Source organism: Lathyrus oleraceus, chromosome 7 (assembly GCF_024323335.1).
Source record: "Lathyrus oleraceus cultivar Zhongwan6 chromosome 7, CAAS_Psat_ZW6_1.0, whole genome shotgun sequence".
Classification (NCBI taxonomy): domain Eukaryota; kingdom Viridiplantae; phylum Streptophyta; class Magnoliopsida; order Fabales; family Fabaceae; genus Lathyrus; species Lathyrus oleraceus.
Window position 1 is genome coordinate 158,731,807 of NC_066585.1, and position 18,750 is coordinate 158,750,556.

The 18,750-nt window shown below is 38.4% G+C and overlaps 1 protein-coding gene across 1 annotated transcript; it reads left to right on the forward strand.

The window, feature by feature from the left end:
• The first annotated feature begins 2,747 nt into the window (after nt 1-2,747).
• On the forward strand, nt 2,748-3,468 carry LOC127107002 (uncharacterized). Its single transcript, XM_051044292.1, has 2 exons — nt 2,748-3,021; nt 3,110-3,468. Exons 1-2 carry the CDS (start codon nt 2,881-2,883, stop codon nt 3,380-3,382), a joined length of 414 nt encoding a protein of 137 aa, XP_050900249.1. The 5' UTR covers nt 2,748-2,880; the 3' UTR covers nt 3,383-3,468.
• Nucleotides 3,469-18,750: the final 15,282 nt, after the last annotated feature.

Sequence of the window (18,750 nt, forward strand, 5' to 3'; positions counted from 1 at the left end):
ATAGGCCAAGATGGGTTAAATGTTCTAAGGTCCTCAACTTTTCATACTCAATTAGAGATAGTAATTCCTAACCACAAATACTTGTGTGACATTTCCAAATCCAAAGGAGTCTCCACTGAGCAGATGGATCTCAAGCCAACTTGTTAAGGACTACTCCATACAAGTCGAACATGACTATACCATCCTCCTATCTTAATTGCACTTAAGTTCGGGTTAGAACTTATCTCACCACTCAGAGATCACCAATCACAACAAGCAGATTATATCACACATACATACATATACAAACATCACATATATAAATATATTCACATAAAAAGTAGGCTAAACCCACTGGAGACTACTCCCCAGCAGAGTCGCCACTTAATTTCTCACTACGCCAAAAACTGGAATAGACAGCACCCCTTAGAGGGCGCTTTATTACAAAAGCGCACTCTAAAGTGAAGAGAAAAAATAAGGAGCATACTATTGGAATAGACAGCGCACTTTAGAGGGCGCTTTTGTAACAAAGCGCACTCTAAAGTGAAGCAAAAAAATAATGAGGAAATGGAGGGACACCAATAGAGGACGCTTTATTGAAAGCGCCCTCTAAGGGTAACCTTAGAGGGCGCTTTTTAAAAAGCGCTCTCTATGTACATGTACATTTTCAGTTTATAAGGCGCTTTTGGAAAGCCTTAGAGAGCGCTTTTAGAAGCGCCCTCTTAGGCCCCCTTTAGAGGGCGCTTTTGTAACAAAGCGCCCTCTAAAGTGAAGCCAAAAAAAAAATAATGAGGAAATGGAGGGACAACAATAGAGGGCGCTTTAGTGAAAGCGCCCTCTAAGGTTACCCTTAGAGGGCGCTTTTAAAAAAGCGCTCTCTAAGTCCATGTACATTTCCAGTTTAGAAGGCGCTTTTGGAAAGCCTTAGAGAGCGCTTTCAGAAGCGCCCTCTTAGGCCCCCTTTAGAGGGCGCTTTTTTTACAAAAGCGCCCTCTAAGGTCCCCTTTAGTAAACATTAAAATTATAACATATACTGCATGTCTCTTTATTTTCCCTCTCTATAAGCTATTTCGTTTACGTAACTGGGTTTTCTCTCTACTGCGATTACTCTCTACTGCGATTACTCTCGTCCTCCGTTCGTTCTCCCTCCCTCACCGTCATCGTCGCCGTCGCCTTTTTCTGCTGCTGCGTTCACGTTCACTGAGTTATCTGCGTCCACCGTCACTGTTCACTTTCTTCTCCATCGTTACCGTCACCTTGAAGGTATTTCTCTTCTCCATCGTTACCGTTCACTTTCTTCATGTGTTTGATTAGGGCATTTTCTAAACTTAGTTTTACATTTTGTGCATTATGTTGATTAATGTTGTTTAGGGCAAACTGAGTTTTTTATTTCTGATTGAAAACTGATATCATTTGAAGTGTGTTTGAGCTTGTGCTTGGAAGTTTGATGATTATGGATGCAAGTTTGTTCATGTTCCAAACACCATAAGTTTGCATTGGCCTTTTGCATGCAGTAGGTGTGTGTGAGTTTGTATTCAATAATGATAAAAAAAAGAGTTTAGATTGTTGTAACATGAGAGAAATGGAAGGTATATGAATGTGTTCACGTATTGAATCATTGTCTTACTTGGGTCTTATTGAATCATTTATATATTACAGGTAAAATGGCTAACCAAGACGATACCCATGACGCGAATGGATCACGTAACAATGTTGAAAAAGAAATCAAACGAGGATTGACTGTTATGAAGTCAATCATTCGTGCAAGAGACAAGGGTGTAAAATTTGAAGTACATTGGAGTGCTGAAGACCAACTAATTGAGCCTAACGGTTCAATGTTGGCAAGTTACATTGGTTTCCTTGTTCGACAACATATTCTGATTATATGTGATAATTGGAGAAGTCCGGACTTGAAGGTTGGCAAAGAAAAAATATGGTCGGAGATACAGGTACTTACCATATATTGTTATATATTTTTTTTTTGTTGACTATTTGTTGACCATATATTGTTATAATATTACTTTATAATAACACACTCCATGTGTATGTTTTTTAGAGATCCTTTCACATCGATGAAAGCCGGCAAAAATATTGTATTCAATTGGCCGGAAAAAGACTTCGAGGATTTCGATCCTTTTTGTCCAACAAATTTCTCAAGGATGAGGAAGGAAAATTTGTTGAAGCAGAACGGCCAATGAAGTATGCCGAGATTATTTCAGCCGATGAATGGGATAACTTTGTCGCCAAACGAAGAAACGAAAAATTCCATGTAATGTCTATTAATTATGGTATTATACAATTGTTAAGTTACTTGGTTCTAATATGCCTTAAACTTTTTTATCCAGGAAGTAAGCGACAAAAATCGGAAAAGGGCATCAAAACCCGCGTATCCGTACAAAAAAGGGCGTACGGGATATGCACGGTTACAACAAAGAATTGTGAGTATATTCAAATGCTATGAGCTTATACATTGTCACAATATGTTATAATTGATGATCTTATAATCTAATTCAATGTGTAGCTAGCCGAGGAGAAAAGTGACGCAATATCTCTTCCGGAGCACGTATTATGGAAGGCTGCTCGGGTTGGGAAGGATGGGGCTGTCGTTGAAGCGGTCCAAAATGTTTATGACGAATGTGTAAGTATATGTAACATTATTTCTTTAATTATATCGAAAATTTTGTTAGACATATAATTCATTTTTAATCTCCTCTAATAATATTTCAGGAGACTTTATCCCAAACCTTACCTTCAACCGAGGTCCAGGATTGCAGGAGCGTACTTAGTCGAGTACTAAATGTTCCTGAGTATTCCGGTCGTGTGAGGGGTAAGGGTTTTGGTGTGACTCCGTCGTCATTTTATAAAAAACCAAAAACAAAAAATCCTACCAACAAAGAGGTGATGGAGATCTTGGCGGAGTTAAGGGCACAAGTACTCCAACTGCAAAACGAGAATGCAAGGTATAGAGAGGAAAGGTGCGCTTCCGAGGCAAAAGATACTAGTGACCGAGCTAGTATCAATTGTCAACCGAAATTTCCCGAGGTAATTATATATGTTATTATGAAATTAAAATAGCACTTTTTTATTTGACACATATACACGTTAACAATAACATTTATTATTGGTTTAGGGCATTTCACCTTGTCAGCTGTATCTATCATCACCAACTTATCGCATAGTTGGCAAGGGAAAAGTGCACAATACTTCGGGTGAATTACTTCACCATAATCCCCTCCCGGTGGGATATATGAAAGTTTCGGTTGACCTTGTATTAGATACGAACGCCCTTCTACCATTACCTGACGTTGTTTCAGAGACAACGTTGATGCGAGATGCAGTCGGATCCTTTGTTGGTTGGCCGTCAGATCTAATTTTCCCTGATGCCGAGGTATATATGTTCTAAATGATTATGAATATTTAGTATTCACATTTCAATTCAGCTACAATTATGATATTTAATCAATCCTTATTACATGGTAATGTTAGACTCCTACAAGACCCACACATAAAGTTGGTAAAGGGATTTCAAGACGCATCGAGTCGGTTGCATCTCAAAAAGAGGTACAAATATATATACCCATTGAATTATATACGCAACGATTCTGTTGCATCACAAAAAGTCATGATTTATTTTATATGAATTTTTAGGTTCCCGGTCGAAAGTTGAAAAGCACTGCTAAGGATATTTCAACGACGTCCGGGACAAAATCTCAAATTATGATGCGTCTTGAGAAAATGGTGGATGAGTCCGATATTATGCATGGGGCCATTCGTAGTATAGATTTTGATGAAGGTGTTTTCGGAGCTGCTCATTTCGAAATAATTGCAAAGGAGGACATGCAACAACTTTTTGAACACGACGAATTGGGCATCGCTGTCATTCATACATACATATGGTACTCCGATCAATCTATAATTTACTTAGTTGAACAATTTATTTACACATTTCAATGAGTAGTCTAATGTTTATTATGTTTCTATTTAAGGTATATGTATGTAACATTGATGCGGGGAACTGAATTGTGTAACCGTTTCAATTTTATTGCTGCTTCCCGTATCAATGCAACGTTAATAACGAAAAATCCAACATCCGTAAAGAATGATCTAGTCGATAGATTCATGGCGGCCGGCGATAATACTACACCCAGTTTGTATTTTTTACCGTTTAATTCTGGCAACGGGTTAGATTTTCTTTCTAATAATTTCATTCTAATCTATGTATATCTTTTACGTAGAAAATTTTCATTCATCTAAATTTTTGTTTTATTTTACAGTGGTCACTGGGTGTTGGTTGCTATGGATCTTTCGAGACTAATAGTGTATTATCTCGATTCGTTATCGGGTGATTGGAGTAAATATCCGAGTATGAAGAAGACGGTTGACGCGTAAGTGAAATTCCCCTAAATATTCGTGTGTATTTGTATATTTAATTATGTCTGTCAGATTGATCTCAATATACGTTTTTATTTTGTTAGGGCAATAATAAAATTTAGATCGAAAAAGAATTATCGTAATAGGAAGGACATTACCTGGGTCAGAGTTCAGGTATATATTAAGTATCTTATTTTTGCTTATAATAGTGTTTGCTTTTTTGCTTATAATAGTGTTTGTAAGAAATTAACTATATATATATTGTTTATTTTTCTGTGTAGTGTCCTCAGCAAAATAATTCGGTCGATTGCGGTTTTTTTGTATTGAGATTTATGAGAGATATCATTGCGTTGAATCGTATAGACATCCCAAAAATGGTATGGAATAATAACTTAGGGTTTATTTTAATATTATCGGATATTTCATCTAATTTGTTTCTAAATCATGAATATGTTTTATTCTCTTAATTGTAGTACTTTGAGGAATACAAATCTTACTCAAGAGCTCATTTGGATGAAATGAAGGATGAATTGTGTCAATTCATTGTTGATCAAAGAATCATATAGCTAGGTTGTATATTGTTGTACATATATGTATGGAATGTTGTTGTTGTATGCTGTTGTTGTATATATGTTGTATATTGTTGTTGTACTTTTACTAAATCATGAATATGTTGTTGTATATTGTTGATCAAAGAATCATATATTAATGTTGTATATATGGAGGATTAATGTTGTATATAAATGGATTCATGTTGTATATATCAATGGATTAATGGTGTATAACATTGGATTAAAGGATGAAATCAATATGAATTTTACACTTTTGCAGCATGCGAACAGGTTACCAATTAAATATCCACTGTTTTTCAAACAAATTTTTTTAAAATAACTAACACTTTAGAGGGCGCTTTGTCCAGAAAGCGCCCTCTAAACACTTTACATTGACAACTTTAGAGGGCGCTTTTTCCTGAAAGCGCCCTCTAAACACTTTACATTGACAACTTTAGAGGGCGCTTTTTCCTGAAAGCGCCCTCTAAACACTTTACATTGACAACTTTAGAGGGCGCTTTTTCCAGAAAGCGCCCTCTAAAGTGTCCCTTTATGGACCACTCCAGAGGGCGCTTTTTTCTGAAAGCGCACTATAATGTGGCCACTTTAGACAACGCTTTCTCCAGGAAAACAAAGCGTTGTCTTTACCTATGCCAGCGCCACTTTAGAGGGCGCTTAAAAGCGCTGTTATAGGCCAAAATAAGCGCCCTCTTTTCCCTTATTTGGCGTAGTGTCTGTAGCAGGAAATTCATGATCATCAAGCTATTGACAAGCTAGATATCAATTAAGAAGAGTCGCCACCGCGCTTTTATTATTTCCAAGGGAAAAGGGAAAAACTACGAACAAAAACCCAAAAAGTAAGAAGTTTTCAAATAAAAATTAATAAAAGTCAGAGATCACAGGTAAGGGGGTTGGTTACACAGAGGGAAGGTGTTAGCACCCAAAGTGTTCTAGGTACTCCTAGGGAGCCCTTTTTGTGTGCATATGTATTTTGTACAAAGTGATGTTTACAAACAAATAGAATGGGGGGATGAGAAAAGAATTAATTAATTATATTTTTGTGTTTGACAAGACCGAGGTCTTGTGCCTACGTACCAACATAAAAATGAGGGATCAAAACCTCTAGTTCGTGATACAAATTTCAAAGTGGATGCGTTGATTTTAACAAAATTTAAGTTTGAAAGGCACAAAGGCCTAAAAATGGTTTGAATGGGTTAATTCTTTTTGTCTTTTTGAAAGTTTAAGTCAAGTATAGTTAAGTTTATTTACAAGTTTGAAAATGCAATGGCATAAGGCCAAAGTTTCTATCTTTTGCAAAAGTGGTCAAAGTTTAGAGCAAAAGTAGTTCACACAAAGAAGATTTTGAAAAATGGAGGGGGAGATTCTGAAATTAAAGAAATGTGAAGAAGATATAGAGACTATCCTATGCACAAAAATTTAAAAGTTTAGAGTTGAAAAGATCTGACCAAATGGGTAGCAATCCAATAGACAAGGATGTCAATAGAAACCAAGAATTCCCTTGGACTTTTTTGGATCAAGCAACACAAAAATGCACAATTATATTATCTTGAAGAGCAAGGCATCAAATAAAGATGGCCTCATCCAAGCTTATCCATTCCATGATCTTCTTCAAAGATAACCCATGTAACAGATGAATTCCACAAGTCATAGGTTCAAAATAAAAGCTACACAATGATCATGTTGCAGATGAACTCAGAAGGATCTTGAATGATGTATCAGATGAAGTTCAAATTGCAAGTGTAACACCCCAATTAAACTAAGCTAATTATTTGATTTAAATTAATATTTTATTTATTAATTTAATTGAATAATTGGATGTTTGGATTATTTTTATTTTATTATTATTTTGGAATAATAATTATTGGGATAATTATTTATTGGAATAATATATAAGTTGGAATTTAGAAAAATCCCATTTTTGGTAAAAAGGTGAATTTCACGTGAAAAGGGAAAAGAGGCAGAAAGGGCAAAAAGCCAGAGAACGAAGGTTGAAGGAAGGAGAAGCTTAGAGCTCGGAAGCTGCCGGATTAACTCAGGTAAGGGGGGTTTATCATCGGTTAAAGGGTATTATATGATAATATGTACTGGGTAGTAATAATCATTGTTTTACCTCTGATTGGATTGATGTATGCTGAAAATCTGTGAAATGTTGGAATGAACGAAATTGAATGATAATCGATGAAACTCGTAGGAATTAGATGTAGTAAGGTTAGCGATTCGAGAAGTTGAATGTATCTGAGTTGTAATTGATAAAACGAACGAAAGTGTATGAAAAATTGGATTGTGGAAGTGTAGATCTGAGAATTCGTAGCAGAGAAACCATGACAGACCTGGAATCGTGGTCTCTGGTCATACGCGTATGGCACTAGGCAATACGCGTATGAGATGGGCTGGTACGCGTATGGCACTAGGCAATACGCGTATGGAATGGCTTGGAAGTGGGAGTTTTGGCGCTGGTACGCGCCATACGCGTGTGATACGCATATCCCTGGATGTGGTACGCGTATGGTGTATGTCATACGCGTATGAGTGAAAGAGATGAGGTTTTGAACGTGTTTTGGTCTCTGGTGGTACGCGTATGGGAATGTGATACGCGTAGCATACGCGTATGAAAGTGGGCAGTACGCGTATGGACTTAGCCAGGTTTGGGCAGTACGCGTATGGGCATAGGCAGTACGCGTATGGGCAGAATGGAGATTTTCTGTGTTGTTGTTGTGCAGTTTTTGGACTGTTTAGACTGAGTGATGTGACTTAGCTGAGATATGATGTTGTAGGGATCATTTCCCATTGTTTTGAGTAACATAGGTATTAGTAGAGTGTGCTAATACTGTGTTTGATTATGTGGCATGATATGATATGCTTTTGTGATTAATTGTGTTGATGATATGTGATGGTATGCATGATGCTGTGAATGTATCAGTTATGTATGCATTGTGAATAGACTGTTTTGTGGCTTAGAGTGTGAGCATGTGTCTATTCTGGAATTGTTGTTGATGTTGCATTTGCTAGGTGATTAGCTTGCACATTGTGGCCCATTTGGGGTGGTAGCTAATTCCCATGGTGAGGAATTAGTGAGTTAGTCATTTTTGGACTGTTGTTGATTGTTTGCATGCTAGGTGATTAGCGTGCATTTCATGGCCCAATTGGGGTGGTAGCTAATTCCCATAGTGAGGAATTAGTGAGTGAGTCACTATGTCTCAAATGAGTGGGACTAGTGAGCTTGGTAGCCGTGCCTGGGTTTGGACGGTGAGGTTGAACTATATGTTCACAAATAGTCGGTACCGCATGCATGGAGTCTCATTGCATAATATATGTATGGCGTGTAATATGAATGGATGTATTCCAATATTACACGTGTGTTTGTGTTGGTATTGTTGTGTGGTCATTGAGTATGGTTTGAGATTATACATATGCTATATGTTATTGTTAAGTATGATGTTTGAGTTGATATTGCTGTTATTGAGTATGTGGTCTGGTTAGGGTGATTTGATGCGTTATTTACTTAACATTACATAATGTGATATAATGCTCGTTATATCGATTGAGGAACTCACCCTTACACTTATTTTTCAGGTAACGAGAAATGAGTTGAGTAGAAGCTACTTATTGGAGTCTAGTGTAGTCTCCGTAGTGGGTCGTGCTCTGATAGATGTAACATCGGGATGGGTTGTCCTAACTTGTTTTTGAATGTTTTATTATTGGTTGAGAACCATTTTCCATGTAATGTTTTACATGATTGATGAAATTATATCCGCTGTGTTTTATGCAATTGTTTAAGTTTTAAATTAATAAAAGAGCATGACCTCTATATTGTTGAACGGTGTGAATATTTTGTGTGACACCCTTAAAGGGCATAATTACTCTGATGTTGTATTTTGATATTTAATTAAATTATTGGGGTATTTAGAAGGGTGTTACATTAGTGGTATCAGAGCATAGTCGGTCGTGTCGAGTCGTAATTATTCTGTTTCCCCTGTACGGGATAGGTGTTGTGTAACCCTATCAGTACTTATTTGTTTAGCTTGTTTGGGTTTTCAGAATAGAGATGGCTGGAAGATGTAGAGATGATGCTGCGATTGCTGAGGCTCTGGGTATGCTAGCTGGAGTACTTGGAGGAAATCCGAATGTTATGGGAATGGGAGCTGCTCGTCAGTTGAGTGAGTTCCAGAAGAACAATCCTCCAATGTTCAAGGGAGCATACGATCCAGATGGTGCTCAGAAGTGGTTGAAGGAGATTGAGAGGATCTTCAGAGTAACTGAGTGTGCTGATAACCAGAAGGTCAGGTTCGGTACACATATGCTGTCAGAGGAAGCTGATGATTGGTGGGTTGCTACCCGCACTGAGTTGGAAACTGCTGGAGATGCTGAGATTTCTTGGGCTGTGTTCAGAGAGAGATTTCTGAGGAAGTATTTTCCCGAGGATGTCAGAGGGAAGAAGGAGATAGAGTTCTTGGAATTGAAGCAGGGTAACAGGTCCGTTACGGAGTATGCTGCTAAGTTCACAGAACTGTCGAAGTATTATACTCCCTATGCTGAGGCTGCTGGGGAATTTTCAAAGTGTGTGAAGTTTGAGAACGGGTTGCGTCCCGAGATCAAGCAGGCTATTGGATATCAAAGGATTAGAGTGTTTTCTGATTTGGTTGACTGTTGCAGGATTTTTGAACAGGATTCCAAAGCCAGAGCAGAGAGCTATCAGCAGAGGGTTGATAGGAAGGGTAAGAATCAGGTTGATCGTGGAAAACCGTATGCAGCTGGCAAAGGTTTTCAGAGGCAGAGTGGGATGAAAAGGCCTAGTGGGGGAGATTCTAGTGCTCCTGCTAAGTGTTACAGATGTGGTCAGGCTGGGCATCGTATCCATGAGTGTACCAGTAATGAGAAGAAATGTTTCAAGTGTGGAAAAGGTGGTCACTTGGCTGCAGACTGCCGGTTGAAGACTGTGACTTGTTTCAACTGTGGAGAGTTGGGTCATATCAGTCCACAGTGCCCTAAGCCAAAGAAAGAGAATCAGTCAGGAGGCAAGGTTTTTGCTTTATCAGGTTCTGAGGCTTTTGCAGATGAGCGTTTGATCCGAGGTACGTGTTATATTAATGGCTTTCCTCTTATAGCTATTATTGACACAGGTGCGACTCATTCTTTTATATCGTTGGATTGTGCTGTGAAACTTAAGTTAGAGATATCTGAGATGCTTGGTAGTATGGTGATTGATACTCCTGCGAAGGGTTCAGTGACTACTACTTCTGTTTGTTTGAATTGTCCTTTGAGTATTTTTGGTAGAGCCTTTGGGATAGATCTTGTGTGTCTTCCATTAGTGCAGATTGATGTTATTCTGGGTATGAACTGGTTGGTGTTTAACCGAGTTTCCATCAACTGTTTTGATAAGACTGTGATCTTTCCTGAGATTGAGGAAGGCAAGAGTTTGTTTCTATCAGCCAGGCAGGTGAATGAGGAAGTAGCAGATGGGGCAGAGTTGTTTATGCTGTTAGCGACTTTGGAAGCTAAAGATAAACTGGTGATTGGCGATCTAGCTGTAGTGTGTGATTTTCCTGATGTGTTTCCGGAGGAAGTGAATGAATTGCCACCAGAACGTGAAGTTGAGTTCTCGATTGATTTGGTACCTGGTACTAGACCGATATCGATGGCTCCGTATCGTATGTCTGCTGTTGAGCTAGCTGAATTGAAGAGTCAGTTGGAAGATTTGTTGGATAAGAAATTTATTCGTCCGAGTGTGTCACCGTGGGGTGCACCAGTGCTATTGGTTAAGAAGAAGGAAGGTACTATGAGGTTGTGTGTAGACTACAGGCAATTGAATAAAGTGACGATCAAGAATCGGTATCCTTTACCGAGGATTGATGATTTGATGGATCAGTTGGTTGGTGCAAGTGTGTTCAGCAAGATAGACTTGAGATCTGGGTATCATCAGATACGTGTGAAAACTGAAGATATTCAGAAGACTGCTTTCAGAACAAGGTATGGACATTATGAGTATTCTGTAATGCCTTTTGGTGTGACTAATGCGCCTGGAGTATTTATGGAGTATATGAATAGGATTTTTCATCCGTATCTAGATCAGTTTGTCGTGGTGTTTATTGATGACATTTTGGTGTATTCGAAATCTGAAGAAGAGCATGCTGAACATTTGAGAGTGGTGTTGGAAGTTCTACGAGAAAAGAAGTTATTTGCTAAACTGTCAAAGTGTGAATTTTGGTTAGAAGAGGTTAGTTTTCTTGGTCATGTGATTTCAAGAGGTGGTGTTGCTGTTGATCCTTCTAAGATAGAAGCGGTATCTAAGTAGGAAGCTCCGAAGTCAGTTTCTGAGATAAGGAGTTTCCTTGGACTTGCAGGTTACTATAGGAAGTTCATTGAGGGATTTTCCAAGTTGGCGTTACCGTTGACAATGTTGACCAGAAAGGGGCAAGCGTTTGTTTGGGACTCAAAATGTGAAGAAGGTTTCCAAGAGTTAAAGAGAAGGTTAACTACTGCTCCTATTCTGATATTACCGAGTTCGTCGGAATTATTTGAGGTTTATTGTGATGCCTCATTGTTGGGTTTAGGTGGTGTGTTGATGCAGAATAAGCAGGTTATAGCTTATGCTTCGAGACAACTAAGGGTTCATGAGAGGAACTATCCGACACATGATTTAGAGTTGGCAGCCGTGGTGTTTGTTCTGAAGTTATGGAGGCATTACTTGTATGGATCAAGATTTGAGGTTTTCAGTGACCATAAAAGTTTAAAGTATTTATTTGATCAGAAAGAGCTGAATATGAGACAGAGGAGATGGTTAGAATTTCTGAAGGATTATGACTTTGGTTTGAATTACCATCCGGGTAAAGCAAATGTAGTGGCTGATGCATTGAGTCGGAAATCATTACATATGTCTATGTTAATGGTTAAAGAATTGGATTTAATTGAGCAGTTTAGAGACTTGAGTTTGGTGTGTGAGAGTACTCACAATAGTGTTAAACTGGGAATGTTGAGATTAACAAGTGGCATTCTGGATGAGATCAGAGAAGGTCAGAGATCTGATATGCTTTTGGTTGATAAGTTGACTTTGGTGAACTCAGGTCAGGGTGGTGAATTCCGAGTTGATGAGAATGGTGTTTTGAGATTTGGTGACCGGGTGTGTATTCCGGATGTTGCCGAGCTTAAGAAGAGTATTCTTGAAGAAGGACATCGTAGTGGCTTGAGTATTCATCCTGGAGCTACGAAGATGTATCATGATTTGAAAAGGTTATTTTGGTGGCCGGGAATGAAAAGAGAAATTGCGAGTTTTGTGTATTCCTGTTTGACTTGTCAGAAGTCGAAGATTGAGCATCAGAAGCCGTCTGGGCTAATGCAACCGTTGGCTATTCCAGAGTGGAAGTGGGACAGTATCAGTATGGATTTTGTTTCTGGTTTGCCGAGGACAAGTAAGAATTTTGAGGCTATTTGGGTGATTGTTGATAGATTGACGAAGTCGGCTCATTTCATTCCGATCAGAATGGATTATCCGTTAGAGAGGCTAGCCGAGTTGTATATTGAGAAGATTGTAAGTTTGCATGGTATTCCGTCGAGTATTGTTTCGGACAGAGATCCTAGATTTACATCAAAGTTCTGGGAAGGTTTGCAGAGGGCTTTGGGAACTAAGCTGAGGTTGAGTTCTGCATATCATCCGCAGACTGATGGTCAGACTGAGAGGACGATTCAGTCATTAGAAGATCTTTTGAGAGCTTGTGTTTTGGAAAAGGGAGGTGCTTGGGATTGTTATTTACCTTTGATTGAGTTTACCTACAACAATAGTTTTCATTCGAGTATTGGTATGGCACCGTTTGAAGCTTTGTATGGTAGGAGATGTCGGACACCTTTGTGTTGGTATGAGTCCGGTGAGAGTGCTGTGGTTGGACCGGAGATTGTTCAACAAACTACGGAAAAGATTAAGATGATTCAGGAGAAGATGAGGATTGCTCAGAGTCGTCAGAAAAGTTATCATGATAAGAGAAGGAAGTCACTTGAGTTTCAAGAGGGAGACCATGTGTTTCTTCGTGTTACTCCGATAACCGGTGTTGGTCGAGCTTTGAAGTCGAAGAAGTTGACACCTCGATTTATTGGTCCTTATCAGATTTTGGAGAGGATAGGAGAGGTAGCCTATCGTATCGCTTTACCGCCGTCGCTTGCGAATTTGCACGAGGTTTTTCATGTGTCTCAGTTGAGGAGATACATTCATGATTCGTCGCACGTTGTCCAAGTAGATGATGTACAGGTGAGAGATAACCTGACTGTTGAAACATCACCTATGAGGATCGAGGATCGAGAGTTGAAGCAGTTGCGGGGTAAAGAGATTGCCTTAGTGAAGGTAGCTTGGGGAGGACCAGCAGGTGGCAATGTGACTTGGGAACTTGAGAGCCAGATGAAGGAGTCTTATCCGGAGTTGTTCGATTGAGGTATGTTTTCGAGGACGAAAACTCTTTTAGTGGGGGAGAGTTGTAACACCCCAATTAAACTAAGCTAATTATTTGATTTAAATTAATATTTTATTTATTAATTTAATTGAATAATTGGATGTTTGGATTATTTTTATTTTATTATTATTTTGGAATAATAATTATTGGGATAATTATTTATTGGAATAATATATAAGTTGGAATTTAGAAAAATCCCATTTTTGGTAAAAAGGTGAATTTCACGTGAAAAGGGAAAAGAGGCAGAAAGGGCAAAAAGCCAGAGAACGAAGGTTGAAGGAAGGAGAAGCTTAGAGCTCGGAAGCTGCCGGATTAACTCAGGTAAGGGGGGTTTATCATCGGTTAAAGGGTATTATATGATAATATGTACTGGGTAGTAATAATCATTGTTTTACCTCTGATTGGATTGATGTATGCTGAAAATCTGTGAAATGTTGGAATGAACGAAATTGAATGATAATCGATGAAACTCGTAGGAATTAGATGTAGTAAGGTTAGCGATTCGAGAAGTTGAATGTATCTGAGTTGTAATTGATAAAACGAACGAAAGTGTATGAAAAATTGGATTGTGGAAGTGTAGATCTGAGAATTCGTAGCAGAGAAACCATGACAGACCTGGAATCGTGGTCTCTGGTCATACGCGTATGGCACTAGGCAATACGCGTATGAGATGGGCTGGTACGCGTATGGCACTAGGCAATACGCGTATGGAATGGCTTGGAAGTGGGAGTTTTGGCGCTGGTACGCGCCATACGCGTGTGATACGCATATCCCTGGATGTGGTACGCGTATGGTGTATGTCATACGCGTATGAGTGAAAGAGATGAGGTTTTGAACGTGTTTTGGTCTCTGGTGGTACGCGTATGGGAATGTGATACGCGTAGCATACGCGTATGAAAGTGGGCAGTACGCGTATGGACTTAGCCAGGTTTGGGCAGTACGCGTATGGGCATAGGCAGTACGCGTATGGGCAGAATGGAGATTTTCTGTGTTGTTGTTGTGCAGTTTTTGGACTGTTTAGACTGAGTGATGTGACTTAGCTGAGATATGATGTTGTAGGGATCATTTCCCATTGTTTTGAGTAACATAGGTATTAGTAGAGTGTGCTAATACTGTGTTTGATTATGTGGCATGATATGATATGCTTTTGTGATTAATTGTGTTGATGATATGTGATGGTATGCATGATGCTGTGAATGTATCAGTTATGTATGCATTGTGAATAGACTGTTTTGTGGCTTAGAGTGTGAGCATGTGTCTATTCTGGAATTGTTGTTGATGTTGCATTTGCTAGGTGATTAGCTTGCACATTGTGGCCCATTTGGGGTGGTAGCTAATTCCCATGGTGAGGAATTAGTGAGTTAGTCATTTTTGGACTGTTGTTGATTGTTTGCATGCTAGGTGATTAGCGTGCATTTCATGGCCCAATTGGGGTGGTAGCTAATTCCCATAGTGAGGAATTAGTGAGTGAGTCACTATGTCTCAAATGAGTGGGACTAGTGAGCTTGGTAGCCGTGCCTGGGTTTGGACGGTGAGGTTGAACTATATGTTCACAAATAGTCGGTACCGCATGCATGGAGTCTCATTGCATAATATATGTATGGCGTGTAATATGAATGGATGTATTCCAATATTACACGTGTGTTTGTGTTGGTATTGTTGTGTGGTCATTGAGTATGGTTTGAGATTATACATATGCTATATGTTATTGTTAAGTATGATGTTTGAGTTGATATTGCTGTTATTGAGTATGTGGTCTGGTTAGGGTGATTTGATGCGTTATTTACTTAACATTACATAATGTGATATAATGCTCGTTATATCGATTGAGGAACTCACCCTTACACTTATTTTTCAGGTAACGAGAAATGAGTTGAGTAGAAGCTACTTATTGGAGTCTAGTGTAGTCTCCGTAGTGGGTCGTGCTCTGATAGATGTAACATCGGGATGGGTTGTCCTAACTTGTTTTTGAATGTTTTATTATTGGTTGAGAACCATTTTCCATGTAATGTTTTACATGATTGATGAAATTATATCCGCTGTGTTTTATGCAATTGTTTAAGTTTTAAATTAATAAAAGAGCATGACCTCTATATTGTTGAACGGTGTGAATATTTTGTGTGACACCCTTAAAGGGCATAATTACTCTGATGTTGTATTTTGATATTTAATTAAATTATTGGGGTATTTAGAAGGGTGTTACAGCAAGCACTTGGTTTATCAATAAGTTGGCATTGGCCAAGTCCTTTAGCATAGGAATGTTGCCTAAGTTCTAAGTCCATTTGTCCAAGATCAAGCCAACAGTCCACACAAAAGTTTTTAGGATTTTTGTTGTTATTATGTACATTAATGGTAAAAAACCACACAAACAAGCAAAGTATATACCAAAAAGATATATCACACAATATGGTCCAAGAGGACAAAGTGAAAATTATATTGACATAAACAATTAGAATCATGTGGATAATGATAAATGAAATAGAGTGCTAAAAGTAAATTGCATTAAAATAAAAGCTTGAAATTAAAAGTTAGTAGTGAATTAGGTTAGAAGTTAGTGTTGTTTTGCTTTTGCTTTCAAGACATTCTTTGGAGAACACTCAACCCACTTATCACAAGCATGGATCCTTGAACCAAAACATATTCTAAAGGAAGGAAAGAAGGCCAAGTTTCCACACAATACCATGAAAGAGGGGAGACTTACAATCTCACTAACTAGAATGCTTATGCCTTTTATGTCACAAATTTAGCGCTATGTTAAGCAATCGTAATTGGACTTATGTAGAAGTCACAACTATTTGAGGTCGGGCAATAGAATTTTGGTGTTAATGCATGTTAGATACATAATATAATGGACTATGCTCATGAAACATACCACACACAAAAAGAATATGCAATCAACTAGCATTAGGACTTTGAGATGTCATAGGCCAAATGGAATGAATGAATTAAGAAGAGGAATGAGATGAAGAGGGAAGGGGATGAATGAAATCACAAATTGGTCAAAGGAGGACTTTTACCAAATTAATATCATTCATTCATTTTGGGAGATGAAATGTACATTCCATCAATCCCCTAAATTCAATGATATTAATTTGACAAAGTCAAATTAACCTTGACCAAGGTCCAACAACAACAACAAGCAAACTCAAACAAGTCAATACAAATGGTCAAAAAAAAATAATTGGCATTTATTCAATTAAAAATAATAAAATAGTTCATTTAAATCAAATATGGTTTGTCCAATTCCTAAAATCTCATAAAAACACCAAAGAAATGGCCATGAGATTTATCATAGGTCAAACAAGGTCAAAGGACCTTGGAGAAAAAAATTCATAATTTTGGACATTTAAAAATATTTTTAAACAATTAAAAACAAATGTAAAATCAATTAATTCATGAAAAATATTAATAATGATCCAAAAAATAATTTAAATTCAGAATATGAAAGATAAAAATATTTGAATTTTTTGGTGAAAGTCCCATATTTTTTGGATCAATATTGAATTTAATATGAATTATTGAAAATAATGCAATTAAAATAAAAATTCAGAAAATAAAAAATACGTGGACCATCTGATCTCCCTCATTAATTGAGGTGGTAGATCAGATGGTCCCTGACGCACGTTCCACGTGGTCTTGAGTCAATAGCGCTACACAGGTGGTAGTTAAAACACCCGCTCAAGATTAAAACAAAAGGAATGGATCATGTGGTTCAGATACTTGCCAACGCATCGCTGGAGCCAGAGCTCCGGTCATCTTCTCCGGTGGGCCTCACCGGACTGGTCCACCATCAACCATCACCAAAATTAAAAACAAGGACATGATCTTAAAGAAAAAATGGCACTGAGATCGAATCTGGCCTTAATTCACTCTAACTCCAAGTATATTGAGAGATACATGGAGTTGAAATTTGAGGTACCTGAACTGAGTTGCTTCGATTTAGCCTCAAAGCAACTCAATCTTCTTGCCTACATTGGTAGGACTTCATACAACAAAAGAATCAATAGAATTGAGCAAGAATTTGAGAGAATCGAAGAGTTCAAAATTTCTAGAAAATACCTTCAATGGAGGTCTGGATCCAACTGGTCTTGATCTTGCTTGTGCTTGATCTCACTCCACTTGCTTGCAGAAGAAGGATTAGATGCTTGAAAGGCTATGGATTCCTGGAGATTTGAATTTCAAAACAGTGGAAGTTCAACCTCAAATTCAAGAGAATTTCTCAGGCTTATCCTTTGTAAAGTGAGGGTTTGAGACGGGGGATCAAAGCTGGCGCAAATGTGTCTCTATTTTTGAGCAATTGAAGCTCTATTTATAGCTGAAACAATTGATAATTGCACACTTCAAATCACTTTCCAATTTTGGTAAATGGTGATGCAAGGGTTCACGGGCGCGCACATGCCCATGAAATGATTGCTCGAGGTCCATAAATGAATATTGGATGTTCTGAATTAAGCTTGGATTGCAAGGCAAGTCTGCATTGATGTTTGAAGTTTGATCCTTGCCAAGTGATATCACCCTGTTTATGGCATGCACAACCTATGCATTTCTTTTCCAAAATGGATGAATTTGATCTCTTTGGAAAGTTGAGATCAAGAGGAACAACTTTCATGTTGTGAGTAGGACAAGCCACTAGAATTCTCTTGAATCTTTTATAGGCATCTCCTAGTGACTCACCCTCCTTCTGCTTGAAGTTTAGGATCTCGTATCTTTTTCTCAGTGACACAGATGCGGGAAAATATTCCTGCAAGAATGCTGTTTCCATCTGCTCCCATGTAGTGATACTGCCAGCAAGTAAGGAATAGAACCACTCTTCGGCTTCATCTGCTAAAGTGAATGGGAACATACGAAGCCTCATTGCTTCTTCGTTATGTCCAGGCATTTTCAGCGTTGTGCTCATAGTCAAAAACCTTTGGAGATGCTTGTTGGCATCTTCATTCACTCTTCCAGAAAAGGACCGCCTTTCGAGTTGATTAATGGTGCTAGGATGCAGCTGAAATTATTCCACATTAACCAGTTGGTTGACAATTGTCATACGACCACCCGGAGTGTTGGTTCCACCATAGTCATCGAGAAGTCTCTCTGGTGGTGGTGGTGGTGGTGGGTTTGCAGCCATGATTTCAGGAACTGTTTCTGCGTCTGAATCTGAATTCTCTGAGTGCACTGAAACAACTTCCTCCTCTGCTTTATCTTCTAATTCCAGTTTTTCTCGCTTAGCTTGTCTCAGTCTAGCGCGAAGAGTTCTTTCTGGATCTGCGTCAAAAGAAAAATCCACTGAGGGATCTGCTCATTAAGGAGTTTTATTTCCAAGTATCGATCTCAGGGATTGCGTAGGAAATACTTATTTAACTTTGATTCTATCAGAACAGAAATATAATGGTTTGGTTGTTTTAGGA